Source organism: Ciconia boyciana, chromosome 10 (genome assembly GCF_034638445.1).
Source record: "Ciconia boyciana chromosome 10, ASM3463844v1, whole genome shotgun sequence".
Lineage (NCBI taxonomy): Eukaryota > Metazoa > Chordata > Aves > Ciconiiformes > Ciconiidae > Ciconia > Ciconia boyciana.
This window is the reverse complement of record NC_132943.1, coordinates 15,989,922-16,010,922: the sequence shown is the minus strand read 5'-3', so window position 1 is coordinate 16,010,922 and position 21,001 is coordinate 15,989,922. Positions and strand designations below refer to the sequence as shown.

At 41.0% G+C, this 21,001-nt stretch overlaps 1 protein-coding gene across 1 annotated transcript in view; it reads right to left on the bottom strand.

Moving 5' to 3' along the window:
* CNTNAP5 (contactin associated protein family member 5) overlaps positions 1-21,001 on the bottom strand; it is a 293,622-nt gene that overhangs the window by 109,683 nt on the left and 162,938 nt on the right. Inside the window, exon 11 of the mRNA XM_072874139.1 lies at positions 3,641-3,747. Coding sequence (XP_072730240.1) covers positions 3,641-3,747 — 107 coding nt within the window. The remainder of the gene's footprint in view (positions 1-3,640; positions 3,748-21,001) is intronic.

Below are 21,001 nucleotides of genomic sequence, written 5' to 3'. Positions count from 1 at the left end.
AAACAACCTGTTTAGAAAACATTCAGACTCTTCCCATATGTTACTGAAACCCAGAAAACACTAATGGGTTTTAGCACTATTTTACTTTTATTTACAGCTAAGTTCAGAGAAGAGGAGAACAGAAGCAGGACCAGATGAGACTTCACGGTGAAACTTGTCTGCCACAGAATAGCTATTTAACAGGACATGACCCTACACCCTTTCAGTGGTGGACCCTCATCTGGATCAGCTAGATTGCCACACCTCCTGTGACTGTTTAGCTTAGGAGCTGAAAGCTTAGGAGCTTTCAGGATCAGAAGGGATTTTGAGTGAGCAGGAGGATACCTGAGGCTTACAGAAAATTGACTGCCTCTAGGAAGATTATATTAAGGCCATGTCTAGACCCAGCTAGTTCTTTGTATGTATCTTGAGATGTGCACTTTTGCTTCATCCACACTTCTTGAATTTCAACTATACCCATTTTCAGTCATGACAGACACAATCTTGTCCCACATGTCTGGCATGGTCATGCAAACATTGTCCCAGCTGTGTCTTCTATCAACTTACTGTTCTGCCCTGCCACTGACTACTTCCCCTCTGTTGCACCAAATGCAAACTATTTATCTTTGCTTTTCGTGGCATATTTCCAACCTATCTACCTGTCATGACTATGGCATTTGCCCTGTCAAAAATGTCAAACTCCTCTGGCCATAGCCTTATATTTTTCAAACAAGCACATTATTACTTTCTCCCATGTCACTCCTTCATGCCTGCGAGCATTCAATTTCTTCCTCTTTTTAATCTCTACCTTACAACTTTTTGCCTACAAGAAAGCCTAGCAATAATTATATACCTGGTAGACTGAAACTGCCACCTGTGATGCTGATGAAGACTTTCTGGCACTCCATCACCTGCTCCAGCATGTTTTTTCCCCTCAGAAACTAACTGCAAACTCTTTGGAGCAGGGATAGACTGTATTGTTAGCCATTCCTCACAGTGGGATCCAGTGTGGTCCATGAATATTTGGAAGAAACCAGTAAGATTGCTTATGTATCAACCACAAAATGTATTTCAACACTTTATAGATGAGGACAGTAAGTTAGGGACAATGTATCTTCAGATCTCAGTTCTTAGAATGGTAAGGTCTCCCAGTCTGAGATGGTAAAATATAAGTCAACTAATTCTGGTTTGCAGATGCAAGTTACGCAGTTCTTCCTGAAAGCATGGCAATGAATGGGTCTTTTTACGTTGTTCCACCAGTGGCACCCACCTCTTACAAACACCACAACAAAAAGAGGCAAAAACCACACTGATGCAACTCAGACAGAAAAGAAATCCAGCTGACAATGAAACTGTTCGCGCTACGTTTGACTTGCAGCAGATTGCCAGTTAAATCTTTCCACTGTTGCTGCATGGACTTGGCTCTGAAGGGCAGTTTAATAAAAGAAATAGCCTCTCCAAAGTGGTACAAGTTCAATTTCAGGCCTGTCAGCCTCAGTGTTCTAGTAAAAATCAAAATCTGTTGAGATAATGTTTCAAACCTTAAGAAATTAGATCGTTTACTTTGATAGAACTACACTGAATTACATGATTGGAAGAGTTGCCTGTACATTGAAGATATTCTGGAGTTAGGCTGTGATCAGATCTGTGGCTTTCATTCACCTGCTACAAGGTACTCCTGTACATCAACCACTATCAGCTGAAAGTGATAACGTCTCTTGTTCTGCAGGTTTCTTATCAACAGTCTGCATTTGCCCACCAGCTTTGAAATGGTTTCATGGCACATTTCAAGCACATGAATGCATTTCTCCAGATTAATGTTGCTGTTTATCAGCGTTGCTTGGCTTACAGGGCAGCTGGCTCTACAATCTAGCTGGAATCAAATTAGCTGTTGATAATATGGTTGTAAATAAGCTCAGCAGATGAATAGCTGTACATCACACATGTGCGCACAGCTTGATCTGCTGGAAAGTCTTAACACAAGATCTTCCTGAGAAACTTTTCAGAGTAGTTTTTACATCAGTGAACCTTAAATAACTGCAGCTATGTACGCACCTTTGAGAGCGCAGACATGAGTTCACAGAAGCGGAAGGCTTCACTAGCTCCATGCTAATGTCTATGGGGAAAACTAGTCATGAACCAGTCCTCTGCAGTAATGAGATGGTCTCCTTAGGACACAAGCCACACTGAGCTGGCAAAGACATAGCGAGCCTCAGGCCTTGAGCTAATATGACAGTGCAGATGTAGCCTAGAGGTTAGCGTCCCTCATCCCCTTTGACGGTCAATAGTGACAGGCCTCTTCCGTCCCCAAGAAGCCTCTCCCTTCTCACCAACCGATTTGGTCATCTAGTTTTGTACCAACCATCAGCTGGTGTAAATACTCTGCTATGGCCTCAATCACTGCATGTACTCTGGGTTGGGTTTGGAGGTTTTGAAGAGGTGTGATACCTTTTGGAATGACAAAAACATTGGACAAAAAGTAAACCCTCTTTCCAAAACTATAAACCCAGCATTTTTCTTCCCATCCTTTATCTGGCTTGGCATGATTTCTGCACCAAACCCTTAGCTTCCTTTGTGCTTATAATGTAGAGTTCAGGTGATGAATCTATTAATAGACCTCTCAACAGCCTCTCCCATCAGCTGCAGACCCCACACCACAAATGATTTCACCATTAATTAGCAAACCATTAAAGTTTCCAGAATTACAGTAGAGTTGCCAATTTTTTCAGCTTTAAACCACTAAGTACCTTTTGTTCTCGTCTGCTTTTTAGCTTACCAAGGAAAAAAATGCATCTCTCACCAATATCATCCTATCTGTGGTCCGAGTGCTCATCAAACACCTGGAGTGGTTATAGTTGTATTCCTGGAATTGTTATTCTTACTCACTCGTTTTTTCTCTATTTCCAGTGATAGAACAGGAAGTTTACCTTCATTTTCTAACTGTTTTCCCTTTTAGTCAGCTGTATAAACAGGCTTTATTTTGGCTTCCTCTTTCTCTCTCTATCTGTTATTAGAATTCCCAGCATGCTGTGCCTCTACTGTTTGACATTTCTTTTTTTAAACCTTTAAAACACCTCAATATTCCTTTTGCTGTAGATTTCAGTAGTGGAATGCTTCATGTACTGCCACTGTTTCAGATACTGTATCCTTGCTAATAGCAACAGCCCAAATAATAGTTCAGCAAAATTCCAAAATCATAAACTGTTAAAAATTGGGTTCTTGCAACATGAACTTTCAGATAATCTAAAAACAAAGAAGTCCATAGTGCCAAAATTGACATACAGCCCCAAACACAGATTAAAATCACCCAGCTCAGCCCAGCAAAATTCAACTAAATATCTAATGACCAATGTGTCTACGATGTGTACACAGCATAAATGAATTTAAGATTCTCCAAATCAATGTATAATGTGAGAAAAAAAATGTGGAAAATTAGTTAAAATAATCTGGTTTTGTTTTCTCTGAAATATTTGTCAAGAAACATGCACATTTGCAAATGGATTCCTGTGCATTCCCAGCCCAATTCTTGACCTGTTCGAACCATGTCAGGACATGCTACATCCTATAATACGACATGACCTCTCACAAGTTCCTCTCTAGTTTATGTGCACCTTGACATACCAGCTGTAGTAGAAAACACTGTACGTGTGGGTCTACTTACAGTTATGACAGGTAGCTCCCATGTAGCCTGTATCATTACAATCGCAGTAAAAGGTGGTCCAGGACTGAGAGCATTTTCCTCCATGTTCACAGTAGTTGGGTAAACATCTAATTGGAGAGAGTTTTTTTAAAAAATGCAGTTAATTATAAGCATTTCTGTAAAAATAATGTGCTGGAAAAAATAATTATAAAACTGTCTCAATTCCTCATTCAGGCAAGAGTTTCCTAGAGGCTGAATCACTGTATAATACCTGAAATAATTACTTATTCCTCTGATCTGTGATTCACTTCAAATACAAGCACCGAAGACAACAATATTTAATGTATCCAGCAAGTAGGTAAAGATCACTCTCAATAAAAACATTCCACTTGTCCTCCACTTGTTAATTAAAGTGTCACAAACTTTCCAAGCACCGAGAAGGACAAGTAACAGGTGAAAATGCTATTGAAATCTTGTTTCAAAGGAGAATCCCCTGTTCTCTGATTAAACAGGCATCATTATCAAAATCAGGCTGAGTTACATTTGTGGTAACACAAACATCATGAAAATCTCAGAAGTGAGAGCAAAAATATGCTTCAATTATGAGTTCTGTACTCTTCTTTCCCTCATTTTAGTTGGTATGCCTCTAAAGTATTATTTTGAAGCAAATTATTAAAAGAAGAAAGAGGCACAGCAGCATGCAGCTTGGGACGTGAACAGAAACAAAAGCTGTGGGAGATAAATTCAATCTCCAGGACAAGAAGTGAATGTTGATCTGAACTACATGGGTGTAAATCCAGGTAGTGCAATGGAGTTACACCAGCCCAAATGGAAACAGAGATTGTTCCATTGTTTGCCTTTTCTTTCCTTTTTTTTTCCCTTACTGTATATTAGATAATCTCTTTTACACTGTATGTTTGACTTTTGAAAAATGAGTAACTTGTTTACACTACTGATTCAATTGTGATGGGTGGGTGGATAGAAAGCAGGCAATTAATTTATCTCTTGCACACCAGCACTCCATTAGGGTTTGCTTTGCTGTAATTTGAGCTTCAAAACCCTTTTTATGGCCCCCAGATCTTTCAGTGGTGTTAGTGCTGAAGTCACTGATGCTACCTAGATTTGTACTACCTGAAGACATGATTTTATTGTAGTTCATCTCATCCTTAGGAAATGTTTTTGCATTTAAGTGTGTATATTGCCTTTAACTGTGGCTTTTAGTCTGTTTCTTCTAGAATCCTTACAAATAAAACACATTTCACATGTGCAAGCAAATGCACATGTGAAATGTGCAGGTGCACAGGTTGCACATGCACAAATGCACAGGTTGCACATGCAACCTGTATGTCACTAATAGCCATCGTCTTCATCAGCCTCCTGAGCCCCACCAGCCAAGCATTCATCAACTTACTTGAGGCCAAGGCTGTTTAGAGCTGCCAAACAGTGACAACCCAAAGAAACCTGTTTATGCACAGAGGCCTATCAGACTAACCTCTTGTCCTCAATATGCTGTATGCAAGTACATGCATACATACATATACTCATCTGTGTAACTGTGAGTCTGAGATTTTGTTCTAGAACTCAGGTTTATTTGATCACTATTTATACTATCGTACATAAAATTATAAAGATCATATAAAATATTAATATGAAAGATTAATTCATTTTTATTAATGCTTACTCAATTATTATAGTAATTATTTATTATTCAGATAGTAGAGACATAAGGAATTCAAGAAGAAAGTATGTTATTTATAAGTATCTGTAACATCTTTTAAACCACTTATAAGATATATTGGTCTTATAAAAATTGTTGTTATAGCTTCTGTTAATCATTGAGCTCAAATACAAAATGAGGAAAGAGAATGGAAAATGCATGCCTGGTTTTCCAGCTCACCAGGGAGCTTTTTTCAGTGCTGCGGAGAACACCTTGTTTCTAAACCAAGAAAGAAACAAAGGGGACAGCCAAAACTGTTGGTTTTGCCCCATCCTTACAAGGCAGAAAGTCTGAGAAGGGATGAGATTTTGGCTTTTAATGGTATGCTGGGAAATAATCTAACAGAGCCTAACACCTTGCTGGTACAGTGACAGCCCAGTCAGCCCCTCTGCCATTACATCTACTCTTGGCAATGGTGGAGATTTAGAGGCTTTGGGTCAATGCTGAAGAAAGCAAGAGCAGCCTACAGGATGGCACAAACAGGACTGGCTGGTGCGTGATCTGCAGCCAGCTATGCTCTGCAGGACCGTGCGAGCTCCCTCGAACCAGCAACTCCCAAAAAGCTTCAGGAGAAGCATAGTGATTCAACAGCTCTATGGTGATGTGTATGAATTTTGCCTGCAAGAGATTTGCTCATATTTGTGCTTTGGTCCTGCCTGCCCTTGCCCTCAGCATATTGCCTTTACCTGCTATTTGGTGATAAAAATTCATTTATGTCACCTGTACAACAGCAGTAGTTACATTCACATCACAGGGGTGCTGGCAACAAGAAACACCTGATGTTAATAAAGCTCTTTGGAGAGGTAAAAAGAACAGTACTGTGTTATTATCATAATTTACATCATCAGCGTAATGGACAAATATGCTTTCTGCCTATATTAAGGTACCTTTTATTAATTAACCCAATGCAGTAGAGCTAATTACTAGTCATCTGTAGTTTGCCAAAGGCCTGTATCAGAGACTTAGACACATTTACTCCCTTAAAACACTTTCCTTTTAAAGGCTTTACAAAGTTGAAGTTCACTTCTCATTTCTGTCTTACAAATGCATACACTTTTTTTTCCCCTAACAATGCACAAAACGCAACTCAAACTAGCCATGTAAGCTTTTAATGATATTCATAAATTCAGAATTAAACCTTTTTTATTCCTTAGTCTATTTGCTTTAATTAGCACCAACCGCATTGATCTTGGTTTTGGTCAGATAACTAACCCTTCTAAGAGCTTATGAAACAAATTTCTTTGCAATTCTAATAATTACCATAAACCCATTCTAGCTGAGCAGTTGTGTCTTCATTAGAAGCAAAATTCATCCTAATTGTCAGAGAACTCAAAATTAAGAAATAGCTATAATTAAAATTAATCAAGGCATAGATAAATCACAGGTTGTTCCATTTGCTAACTGTCCTGGATCCTCGTGTTGAAGGATTTAAATACATATAATTTAAAATATAAAATAATATTTTCATTCTAGTAGAATCAAACAATTTTAGCAAAAAACACAGTGGTATCACAGAAGGTTTCATAGACAAAAACTTGCAGCAGGCAGCCCCTGACCTATTTGCAATTGAAACGAACAAACAGATCAACTCAATTTTTGTATCATAAATGGGACACTTTGCAATTTAATGATTTGCCCAAGACAGTTTGTGACAGACCAGGGACTCTGATCTTCCAGATTCCAGATTAATTCATAGAATATATCATGGTGAATGAATCTTATAAAAAAATAAATGAAGCAAATAAAATTTTCCCTCCTTCAGCCAATCCAGAAAACACACACCTTAGCCATCTAAGTGAGCAATGTGCAGAGCCTGCACAAAAGCCTTCACTGTCCTTAGATGAAACATTCACCTCCAAAACTGTGTGTGCTTCCTTTGAATTCAAAGGACAAACGGCATAGACATTAGAGGGCAAAATTTGGCCCTTTGATAGGAATGATGAAGAAATAACAATGACAAGATTACTTGAGTGGGAAGGCTGAAGGAGTTCTACACATTTGATGTTACACTTGACTGGAAATAAACCCGGTACTTTCAATAAGTACCTCTCAGATTTTGTTACAGTCAGCACAACACATCCTGCCTGCACCACTCTCTATTCTTCCCAAATAAAGAGGGAAAAAAGAGAACTATCAGAGAGAGAAAAAGGAGCACATGCCCTCAATATTAAGACTGTCAATATGCATCATTTTGAGACAACCACTAAGTCCCTAAAACTCAACAATGCCATAACAAGAAAACATGTGAAATTTAGAAATTTTTCTATCAAGAAAACATGTGCCTAAATATTACCTCAAATTCATTTTATTTCAGCATGTTTTCCAATCTATGGGCTGCAGCTATTTCATGTATAATTAACAAAATATAACATTAACGGGGATGGCTTCATATAGTAGGCATGCATGTAGGATGAAACTCATGGTGTTACTGTAACAGCCTATACTTTGCTTCGGTAAAACGGTGTCTTTCCACCAAACTCAATGGAGTGAGGCCAGTTGCAACAGCATGGATTTTTCCTCTGCTCTGCTAAGCCGTAAATCTGTGAAATTCCTTGCCAAAGGTTATTTTGGATACAAGAAATGGGTTCAAGGGAAGACCAGTCAAACATTTCGAAGAGAAATCCACCAATGTTACTACATAGACAACATGTAACAACTTCAGGGATTTACCAAGGGGAAAACAACTTAAGATCAGAGAGCATTAGAAAAGACACTACCACAGGAGCGCATCCCACTCTTACTCTCCCCTGATGTCCATCTGTGGCAAAATAGTGGGCTAGGTCTCCTTAACTAAAAGGAGAAAAGAGAACTACCAGAACCAGAAGGACAAAGGGAGAAAGAGTTAGTAAAAACAATATTAAGACAGGCTGCAAAAGAGTTAACGCTCTCCTGATCTTCGGTTTTCCTCAGCACATGTTCCCTCCTCATCACCATACCTCCCAACTTCTCTCTCCTCTTGCAAATTTAGAAAACTGAACAACAACTTTTAAAAAAGTGTTGTGGCATACTTTAGTTTTTTCTTTCTTAAGCCATCTACATTTTCTTCCGTAAATTTATTACTTTATGAGAAGGCGTGGAGTACAAACAGGAGTAACGTGAGCAAAGACAATTTCTTTTCCATGCTGGAAATCATTTAGTCTATCACACTGGATAAACGTAAAAAAAATCTAAAGGAAAAAAAAAGGGCATTTTTTTTGCCATTTCAATAATTTGTCACACAGGTAGGTTTTTCTTCTTTCTCACATTTGAAAAACGTGATGACTGAACTTTTAGAATGTATTCTTTCCATGGTTGGCCACCTTGGTTCTCAGGCTCTGCGTTTGCATACCACTGTGAGAGGAACATTTAGAAGATCTGAACATTGATGCCAACTGCCCTCAGGCATGTGGCTAGGACAGAACTGTGGGAGGAAGTTGTGCTGGGATCAGTGCGAGTGAAGGGAAAAGAGCCTGTTATCTATGCCTTAGATAAAAGGCATTTTTTTAAGGTTTGATTGCTTTGTTGTTAGAACACCTACATTTTTAATAGAGGTAAATGTGCTGACAGTTTGGCTTGGCATCAGCAGAAAGGATTTTATATAAATAAATTTGAAAATGAAAAAAGGGAAACAAATAAACCATCCTGTACAGACAGCTGTTCCATTTAGAATTCATCATTTTACAAAGCAAAAGCAGAAAAGCCATCTGCAAAAATCAAACAAACAAACAAGGACAGGATATTATATCCTACATGCATCCCCGCAGTTGGCCTTTAATTTACCATGCGGTCGCACATCCCATGAATTTTGAGTCTAAAGGAATAGCAATGGGGGTGAACTCTATTCAGGTACCCCCAGAAACTCAATTCCACACTCAAGTCGGATTCCAAAAGCCACTTAAGTAGCCCCCTACCAACCTTCAAACTGCCTTCTTTGTCCACCGGGGTCTCATTCGGGTCTCATTCAAGGCAAACCCCCTCTCCAGCACTAGTGGGAAGTCCCTCCACTCTGTATCAAAGACAAAAGCTAACTATCTCCAACTCCAGCATCCTTCCACATGTACAAGTCATTACAGTTATAGGAAGGAGTTCACCCTGCTCAAACCAGGTCTGTAGTTACCCTTCACAGCATTTACTAAACACATTTTAAAGGACCAGACCAGCACGGCTCTTAGTTACTCTGCAGTGGCAATCAGGTAAATGAGATTTGAATTCAGCACCATCATCATGCTTCATATGAAAATAAATAAATAAGCAAACTTATCTGGAAAAGAACAAGACTAAATTAAAACACGATCTATCTCCAATTCAGATAAGGTGATGTGAGTGCAGCAGATGAATCTGAAGAACCTGTCTTTATTTCACTCTGAAACACAGTATTTCTACAGACCAGTGCACCCTTCATGGGCCTGAATCATTGTTTTCTGCAGCTGGTCTTGCATGTATGAAACAAAGTCAGGGAAAACAAAAAGCCTTAAAATTAAGGCAGGGCAGGCAAAACTGACTCATGGCATTTTCCAAATAATCTGAACACTCACTTTCACTCACACCAAAGTGAGACAAAGGACAGAAAACTCCCCCCTCTTCAGAGGTAGTATCCTCCAGTGTGATTGCGCATTTGTACAGTCTTTACTTTGTACAAACATATTCTTGTTTTATAACTACTGCAGACCGAGCTCATCTGACAGCGCAAAGCTCATATACCAGCCCAAGAGCAGGGAATTCTTCTACATGGTTTTATTACACTTCACTGTCATTCAGCCCTTAGGCTGTCAGAGAGAGTTCTGTCATTACCTGCATTATCTGGCTAAGTTTAAACATTAGAATAGATACGAGAAGATGTGGGGATGGCCTTCAGAACTGCAGGGATTTTAATTCCGATACCCAGGTTTTGGGTGTTTGTGGGTTTGGATTTTTTAAATCTTGCTCAGTTTTCCTGCATCCTGCCCTTCCACCCTAAAACTTCAGTGGTATTGAGAGAGTTTCTAAGACACACTCCAAAATGAGCTACCTGCAATGGTTTCATTACATTAGTTAGAATGTCTAATTTGTGATATAGGTGCATACTTTTGGGAAGGACCCAAGCAGTTCTTCACTTTCACAGAACATCATGTATTCCTCTATTTCTAATACTATTTTTCCCACTGTATATTGATCTTTACAAGTGATTAAGTAATTAAGATACCTTTTTCATGTTTTCCTTCCCCACCATGTAACGTAGTTTGGATTTAGGATATTTTCCCCCTTCCATTTTCACATCATTAGTTCCAGTGTTTTGTTTTGGTTTTAGTACAAAGAGGAAAAAGATAAAATATTTAAGAAGAATTTGATGAAAAAGAAAGAGCCATTTCTAACAATATTGTAATTTTTGCTGCATAAACACAAAGCAAATTGTCAGTGTTTTACAAAGTACCAACACAAGCATGAGAAAGGGAAACTTTCTGAAAACCTGTCCACAATTTCTTTCATTAAAATAGAAACTGAAAGGACACCTGAAGCTTCAGTGTGCCCTGTGCTATTTGTAAACATGTCCACTGGAGCCTACATTTGAAACAGGCAAGAGACACAAAAGGTGAGGGGGAAAATAATCACTCACAGGACTGAAGTGATCTTTTTAAGGTGACACAAAAGATCAGAGGAACTATAACCTGGACTATCAGATCCTTACAACTAGCCAGGACAGCCCCTCCTGTATGTAGCATTTAAGGGAACAAGTCTAGAAAAAGATCCAGGTATTCCAGCATCTGAAGGTGTGCAGTTTAAATGCTTTTTTTTGGCTGATGACAGAGATATAGGCAGGCGATATTCAAATCTACTTTGGGATTTACCCAAAATCAGAAATGTTTTAAAAGAGGACAGATGACATCCCTTCTTATGTCTTCAACTGGTCCCAGTTTTGATCAACATCTAATTTCAAGAAGTGTGATCTAAAAAAGTCCAACTCATCGCTATAAAACCAATAATGGAAAATTTAAGAGGACTTTTTGCAAAGAGAAAATAATCTGGAGTATTGTCCTGGTTTCGTCTGGGATAGAGTTAATTTTCTTCCTAGTAGCTGGTATAGTGCTGTGGTTTGGATTTAGGATGAGAATAATGTTGATAACACACTGATGTTTTAGTTGTTGCTAAGTAGTGCTTACACTAGTCAAGGACTTTTCAGCTTCTCATGCTCTGCCGACTGAGAAGGCTGGGGGTGCACAAGAAGCTGGGAGGGGGCACAGCCAGGACAGCTGACCCCAACTGGCCAAAGGGCTATTCCATACCATATGGCGTCATGCTCAGTATAGAAACTAGGCGAAAGCTGGCTGGGGACCCACTGCCTGGGGACTGGCTGGACATCGGTCGGCGGGTGGTGAGCAACTGCATCATGCATCACTTCCTTGTATATTCCATTATTATTATTATTACAATTTTATTTTATTTCAATTTTTAAACTATTCTTATCTCAACCCACAAGTTTTCTCACTTTTACTCTTCTGATTCTCTCCCTCGTTCCACCGGGGGAGAGTGGGCGAGTGGCTGTGTAGTGCTCAGTTGCTGGCTGCGGTTAAACCACGACAAATATAAAATAGTCATTTCTGCAGAAAAGACTTTATATACTGAAAATAGCAATACTAGAGAGAATGAAACGAATGGATGCCAAATTGTCTGGGTTGTTTTTTTTTTTAATTCATTCTGCAATGCACTGCAGGTATTTATGTGGGAGTGAATGCAATATTAAGTGTTTGCTTTTTCAATCCCAGCCTGGGACTGTAATAAATAAAATTAAAACTCACTGGGCATAATTATCCAGGATATTTTCTCGTTTGCATGGCCAACTTCGGGGGGGGGGGGGGGAGGATGATCATATAAAGTTTGGCTTCTGCTGCAGGGCATACATTAAATCTTAGAGGAGATTTGGGAAATGCAGAAAGAGATTGTGCTTTGATCGGATTTATCCTAACACCCTTCACCTGCAATAGTAATTAATTTCCCAAAGGCCCATTTTGACAGTACAACACATGAAGCAATGTTAAGTTCAGTAGTAAAAGAAAAGGAGGAAAAAGTAAAAAATTATTATTATTATTATTTCTTACAGGTAAAAATTGATAGTAAAATCTAATGGAATCTACAAAGGAAGTAGGTATAAAGCAGGATTTAAAAGGTCAGCTCTATTTAGCAAGAAAAAATAACACTTCAAGCTAATTTATTTAGAAAATGTTATGAAGAATTTTCACAGATAAAACATGGGTAGGGATAAAAGGATAGGGACTAAGGATGCTATTTGTGCTCCATAACTCGAGTAGTACAGGGAAGCAAACTCATGAATCAACTCAGTGTGCTTCTCCCTAATGAGGTAAACTGTTAATGCCAATCCCATCGCAGTGATTATTATGTATACCACATGCTGCTCTCTCCATTTGTATTTGCTAAGAGAATTGGAATATGCAGATGAATCTTGGTTTAATAAGGACAGCAATATCAGTGTGTGCTTGTGTCTGCCTGCTGATGCTACAGAGATGAAACACTGCCAGGATTCGTAAGAAAATATCTGAGGTCAGGTTTGCGTTCCTCATTGCAGATCTCTGGAATTCCCAGGATGTCCTGCCAGATGCACCATCCATCCATCTGCCAAGGTGGATTCAACGTGAACCTTTTTTTTTTTTTCCTTCCCCCCTCCCCCAGGTCACCTAAGGGAACTGAAGTTCCCAGTGTTGTCCTTGACAAGTGCTGTCAGTATTTGCTATAGTGAGGGCAGGGTGCCAGCCAAGTAAAAATAGGACAACCCAGTCAAAGCTTCATCAGCGCAAAATCAACATGAACAGCAGCAATCAGATTAAAGTACCCTAGCAGTTGTAGACAGGGAGAGAAATACATGCATTTATCTATGCATTCATGTGAATCTGAGCCTAAAGGAAAGCAGGCTCTGACTACCCTCATAGTTCATTTATGAATAATGACAGCTTCAACACATAAATGGCCTTCTTAATACCAAGACTACCTAGTCTCTTATACGCAAGCACAAATGGTGTATAAAACTTATGACAATATAACAATGGGTGTACAACACTGTGCTTCTGCATCTGCCTTAGCCCTACCTCTGTCCAGGTAAACTTTGCTATCAAAAAGTCAATGGTTTCAAGCTATTTCAGCCCTCACAGGAATAGCAGAATCATATGAAATTTCAGGCTCCTTAACAGAGTTGTCTCTGTCACTGGCCAACTTAAATACTGCATCCTTTGTGATGGCGGTTGAGGAGTTCAAAAGCATTAATGTAACCAACGTCATCGTTAAGGATGTGACACATCTAAGGATGTTCCTCAAAAGTCTGGTGGAAGCAACCATTTGTCTAGCACCATCCTGAGGGGCAAAGGAGACTATTTCCATGAGAAGTGTCAAGTCAGAGGAAAACAAGGCCAGTTTTCCCCTTATGACGGCTGTTTGGCACAAGCTATCCCAACTGCAATGACTCCTAAGCACTTCTCTTTACAGAGTTTGGAGGAACTGACAAGGGAAAACACACCAGATCTTACCTCTTTGTGTACACACAGAGTGCAAGACCTCCTGGAAATGGAATTTTCTTCTCTGTGACTAACACTGCAAAGCAGTTTGTCCCACTGCATGCAAGAAGTGGATGAGATTAATCCACCCATGCCTTCAGGCTGCAGGCAACACCACAGTCCTTGCTGCTGTATTCCAAGGGGTCCATCTGCTATACGAGCAGACAGCCTCGCTCAGCCCAAAGGGAGCATCTGCGTCGTATGATGAAGGGCTGGAAATCCACAGTGTTTCTGGACTGAGGTTTAATGATTTTCTGGCACATTTTCCTAATATCCATGGCAACTCTTGAGCTGCAATATCTCTTGAGCCCACATTCCTGCATCTATTCTCTGAACAGGATGCCAGCTACAGCAACCAACCAACTCAGCTTCAGGACTGAAGCTAGTATTTCTAGTCCCAAAATCTGGCATTCCAGCCAATTGCTGAACGGGAAATCCCAGAGCTTCTCAACAGTGTGGCCAAGTTCTCAGCATCTGTATATTTGTTTTCCTACCCATTTCATTTATTTTTAAATGAGAGGCTGCCTGAATTTCCCCCAGGCTATGCCTTCCATTGTTTGCCCACACACAGACAGACCCACAGCCCCACTATTCCACTGCCACATAGGAAGAGAAAACAGTGCAGAAAGAATTAGTACATAGCAAAATTCACAGTCAGATTCCATCACATTTTGAGATTAGCACAGCTATGACAAAATATATTTTGGTTTTGAACAATGGAGGTACAAAGAGCTGCCCACAATGAAAAGGATGTTTTTAAAACAGTAAGGAACTTGGGCTGCCTAGACCTAAGACTATCACCTCCCTCCAGACTTCACTTCAGATCAACAGTGCCTCTCCTTCAATTTCCTTACTCTGACAGTATCACAGCAAAGATGCTGATGAAATAAGTTTAAGAGCATCCCACTGAACACTTTGCCAGCTTCCAGCAATCTGTGGCTTATGGATTCACGTACGCCTTACTGGCTTTTTCCTTTATATTTGACCTCTACAGCATCTAACAACATCCAATTTAATGCTGTGAATTCGTGAGAAACTGCAAATTCCTGTTTATTATTCACCTCCTTCATGCTGCTCCTCATCGCACAACCCTGCCTAGCTCTCTTCTCCAGGCTGAAGAGTCCCAGCCTATTTATTCTCTCCTTGTAGAGAACAGTTTGTGGCACACAAAAGAACATAATGTCAGTTTTAGAAACAGCCATGAGGCCTGAATGACAGACTCTTATAGTCAGAGCTGCACACAGCACCACCTCTGAATGGCCCAGAGAGGGTGTACTTCTTGGAAAGGGCTGGTCAGGCCAAGGCTGAGGTCAGTGAATACATCCAACTGGATTTGCTTTTCCTCTTTTAGCAATTGAAACAGAGGTTGTAAAGGGATCAACACACAGTTGTTAGCTTGATTTACTAAGGGGAAAATGTTCCCATAGTTATCCAATGGCTCAGTCCCCCCCTCCTCCTAACAGCTTACAAACTTCTCACCCTCATTTTGACCAAATCTGAAAGAGGGACAGACACCTCAAATCCAAGAAGTCACAGGATCTCATGAAAATAGAGAGCCAAGTAGAAAAGAATCAAGTTACTGTTCATTAAAGAAAAATACACAGCCTGAGCTGAACCATCTTTCTAGACATCATGGAATCTGCAAAGAAGAAATCCCAAGAAAAAACAGGGCAATAAATTCTGCAGTCACAGAGCTTCATCCTGCAGCTGTAGAAATGAATCATGCATTTTTAGAAGCAAAAAGCAAATCAGGGAAGTGACAAATGAGTAGAAAGTGTTGCTCCTTCTCCCCTTTTTCTCTAAACCAGAAGTACTAAGAAAAGTTTTGCCAGCTTGTATCTGTAAAGCCCCTAACACACTGCCTGCAGGTGAAGGATGGGGAGCCTGGCCATACACTTGAAGCTAGAGACTTAGTGGAGCTCAAGAGAAGGGAGTTAATCCCTTCTACTTATAGCATCTATGAGAAGCAAATGAGTTTTTTATGCTGCTTGTCACCTCCCCATCCCTTGACACTGATATCCTCCCTACAGATTAAGGGCCAAAGACAGAAAGCATTACTCTGTCCCCATTAGACTTTCTTACTGCTCAGGCTTTCCCCTAGAAGCTTTTAGGTTTAATATGTCACCCCCAGAAGATGCCTCCCTTCCCAAAAAACACGGTGGAAAACACCAGGAGTGAGGGCTGTATAGTCCCTGTAGCCATGAACTTAATCTATATCACTCTGAACTGAAAATAAATTCAAAGAGAGTCTGTATTTATTTGTTTGGGCCTATGCCAGATGGCTTATGGTCAGAGATGGTCAACGTAGTACATGTACTGCTGCAAAAGACTGCATAGATACTCAAAGACATCTCTTTCTCTCCCCAACAAAAAGTCTCTGAATTCAAGGACTTCATGGCACCTTCATTTCCAGACATCTCTGCCTTGTTACTTTCTGCTCTGTACCACGCCATAGAGGGGAAATGCCAGCATGCTATAAGAAACTGTATTTTCTGACTTATTAATTCAGTGTAAAGCAAACAACCCCTGATGTGTACCTGCACTCCTAACCAAGCAGAAATCCTGAAAAAGCAACAACAAAGGAATAAAATTAAATCCACTTCCTTTTAAATATGGAGGAGACCTCTATGGCTTAGCAGCATGTTGTCTCATTTTTTCTTTACCTCTCAATGGAATGGGATAAATGCATTGCAGGCAGCTCTGACCTCTCACATTTCATAACAGGAGCAGTGTAAGCACCACACTTCACAACATCCTCAGAAAAGACCAAGCAATCTGTGTCTTTGGACAACAACAGCAAATATACATACTATGAACTAAAGAAAAAAAAATAGTTAGCTGCATTAACAGCAGGCAGGCAGTGGGGATAATGCCAAGACTCCTACAAACACACTGCTACAGGAAAAATTGTTTCCTCCTACAGATTCTACTCTCCTGTTTCACAACGCATTGGGAACAGTTTGCAGGAACAGCTTTTTCTTGAAGGAGGTGAAGTGGGAATATGGCGTTACTTTGCAGGGCTTGTGGAGCAGACACAGCTGTGGTATGAATAGATCGGGGATGCCTCTCCTTGCACAGGATGCATCACCAAAGGACAACATGTAGGTACCACACAAGGGGATGGCAAATCAGAGACAACTTGAAATGCAGCAGTAGTAACATTAGTGATGCTGGCACTGCAGCTGAAGGCTAGAAATAAGCATTCTCTTAATAGTAGATGGTGCTAACTAGCCTTCTTCCATCATCGGGACAGTCCATACTGCTGTGTTCAACTCCAGACTGCATAACATCTTAACGTCCTACTGAAAGCACAGAAGACGTGAGTTTTCTGTGTGTTATCTGCTAATCCCAGCTCTTGCAGATACATCTTGAACTACCCACTCAGCCAGGACCAGAGCAGCTACTGGGTGGCCTCATTCACAGGATTCCTGAGGCTGCCAGGAGCCTCTGGAGGTCTCTAACAAAAGCCCCCTGCTCAAAGCAGGGTGAGCAACAGAGTCAAGTTCACTTGTGTGTCCAAAAGCATCTTTACTTGGCACTGTCTCCCCAGCCACCAAATGGAAAGAAGGCAAAACTGTATATTTCTATGGACATCCCCATTATTTTTGTGTACTCTCCGATAGCTCAGCTAGTGACAGGGCATTTATTTCCTGATAAATAGTTACTGAAGGATGGAAATAACAAATACAGGGAGGCAGAAGGCATTCATGCCAAGTTCACTTGAGCACACATATAGTTCAAATACTAGAAATGAGAGATGATGAGATATTAAAGCTTAGTCCCTCAGATGGCTCCATTTAAATTAAAGGAGGCTCATCACTTTATACAGGGAATCCCACAGTATGTGTGTGGGGTGTGTGTGTATAATATGCTTACATAACTAGATTCTCTCTCAAAAACATACTGACGGCATCAATAGTAGTCCCAATTTATAATCTTTCAAAACAAAGTAATTAATAGTCCTTTTTAAGAGCAGGCACAACTTGCAATGAGCTGCCTAACCACTTCTTTCAGAGACCAGGTCTGAATGAGCTTGGCCTACAAGCCTGTAACAAACAAACTGCTTTCTAACTAGAGGCATATTCCTCAAAAGAGGTTTTTTGCTTAGATAACTAAGACAAATGTCCCACTTACATGTTAATTAGGCTACACAATTCCCACATGCATTAAAATTACAAAAACAACTGCTTTACAGTGCACACAGTAATAAATCTTATAATTAAGAAAGGGGAGATCACATTTCTCAGAGAAGATGCTTTTACAGAGTTTTAACACTCCTTATATAGACAGAATGAGCAGCTGGATACTGCACGCCTGGAGCCAGACCCCAATTTTCCTATAGTCCAGAGCTGCTGTGATACAGAGCACTAGTTGAACTTGGTGACTAGTTGAATTACAGTGACTGGAAGCGTCAGACATTTTGTGCAATGAACCAATTTGAACAAGATTTGAAAACATACTCAAGGGTACACCGTGCAGACTAGACAGCAATACAGTCTTTAGATTTGAATTCAAATCTCCTGTTCTCCCAAACTTTCAATCTATAGCTTGTTGTAACCAATTATGCCATAACACAGGCTTGCAGAACCTAAAATTTCCAAAAACGGTTAGGAGGAACACACTCCACGAATATTTCTTGTTCAGTCTTTCCCCATCTCATCCACTGGCTTAGGATCAACTGTGCTAGCAAAATAACACAAAGGATTTGCCTCCTGTCTGTATTTTGCTTATTTATTTTCTTTGAATTTCACCCTGCTTTCCAGCTGTCCCTTGATGCTATGACTGCTCTTGACTTCTGTACTGCACCAGCAGTACTTCATCCTGTGAATCTTTGAACAACTTTTGTAACTTCCTGAAATCAATTCTGTAAATTTAACCTCTCTCAAGATTGTGTCCCAGATGTATAAAATGTGTAATATGATTTGGGGGAAAAAAAAAAAAAATCCTTCCTTTTCTGCAAAACAGCTTCAGCATGGTTACTGGAGTTGTCAGACAGGGAGAGAGCACTGGCTGTTTCACTGAACGAGAAAGCTGCAATCTCCACAGCGCCAGTGAGGCTCGCGCCCTTCTGCGACGAGGGGAATTTCTGAACTTCAGCCCAAAACTTTCCCACACAGCAAGCTTCTCTCTTCCCTTTCAGGGCACCTCCACAGATACACCAAATCCAGCCTAAAAGAATCACTTTTGCTAATTGTAAATCAAATCCTTTTTTTCCTTTTTTTAAAATCTACCTTGGTTTTGTGATCATATCTACTATATCATCTAGGTAGATCATAACTACTATAGATCTACCTAGAACATATAGTACAGACACATAAATTTAAGGCTGTACAGAGAACCGCATTGGAAAAGAGTGCTTTAATCTTCACTAGATTACTGTGCTGGTTCTGGCTGGAATAGAGTTAATTTTCTCCATAGTAGGTAGTACGGGGCTATGTTTTGGATTTGTGCTGGAAACAGTGTTGATAACACAGGGATGTTTTCGTTACTGCTGAGCAGTGCCTACACAGAGTCAAGGCCTTTTCTGCTCCTCACCCCACCCCACCAGCCAGTAGGCTGGGGGTGCACAAGAAGTTGGGAGGGGACACGGCTGGGACAGCTGACCCCAGCTGACCAAAGGGCTATTCCACACCATATGGCATCATGCTCAGCATATAAAGCTGGGGGAAGAAGGAGGAAGGGGAGGACGTTTGGAGTGATGGCGTTTGTCTTCCCAAGTAACTGTTACATGTGATGGAGCCCTGCTTTCCTGGAGACAGCTGAACACCTGCCTGCCCATGGGAAGGAGTGAATGAATTCCTTGTTTTGCTTTGCTTGTGCGTGGCTTTTGCTTTCCCTGTTAAACTGTCTTTATCTCAACCCACAAGTTTTCTCACTTTTACTCCTCTGATTCTCTCCCCCATCCCATTGTGGATGGAGTGAGCAAGTGGCTGTGTGGGGCTTAGTTGCTGGCTGGGGTTAAACTACAACAGTCCTTTTTGGTGCCCAACATGGGGCTGGAACAGTTCGAGATAATGGCAGAGCTGATTGGAATGCGCTAGATCAAATTTATAGCTGTTATTGCTGTTTTTAATCGGCAGGCTCCTGAGCTGGCCATGGGGCTCGCTTGCCTTACTGTATATTGGAGTCTAGTGCTCGTTAGTGGCTGCTTTTTGCTTTTGCTGCCTGCTGTACTGCTGTTCTGCTGATCACCTTACTCTGCTGTGCCTGGGAACATTTCGATAACAGCAATGGCGATGCGCCTGGGCTGGCAGATGGCCAGGGCATCGCTGCTGTTTCTGTGCTGCTGTTTCTGTGCTGCTGTACTGGACAGGCTGGAACTCCAGTGAGAACTCGAGTCAAAGGGACTGTGACCTGTGGATGAGTCCACACAGGAGCAGGACACCCCGAAGCATCTGTGGCCATGAATAAGCCCATGCCAGAGCAGGTACATCTCGAAGCATCTGTGGCCATGGTTATGTCTGTGCCGCAGCAGGCATACCTCTGAAGGGACTGTGGCCCAAGGATAAGGCCATGCTGGAGAAGGTACACCTCGAAGCATCTGTGGCTGTGGATAAGTCCATGCTGCAGCAGGTACACCTTGAAGCATCAGTGGCTGTGCACAAGGTCATGCTGGAGCACCTCAAAGCGTGTGGCCATGGATAAGCCCATGACAGAGCAGGTACACCCCTGGAGGGACTGCAGCCATGGGTAAGGACATGTTGCAGCAGGTTTACTTCTGAAGGGACTGTGGCTGTGGGTAAGGCCACGCTGGAGCAGGTCTATCTCTGAAGGCACTGTGGCCCATGAAGAAGGCCACGCTGGAACACGTGCCCCTCAAAGCAACTGTGTCTGTGGATAAGTCTATGCCACAGCAGGTATACCCCTGGAGAGACTGTGGCTCATAGATGAGGCCCCACTTGGAGCAGGTACACCCCTAAGGGACTGCAGTCTGTGGATAAGTCCAAGCTGGAGCAGGGGCAAGGGGAGGAGTTCATTGCAATGTTAAACCCGATGGTCTGGTCCAAAGGGACCAGGGGCAGAGATTGTAATGGAAATACCTTTAAATTGTTGTCACCCATGATTTGAGTTGCATGTTATAGGAATTACTATAGCAGCAACCACCTGAACCAATGAGGACAAACCTTACAAGAAGCAGCGCAAGTGCAG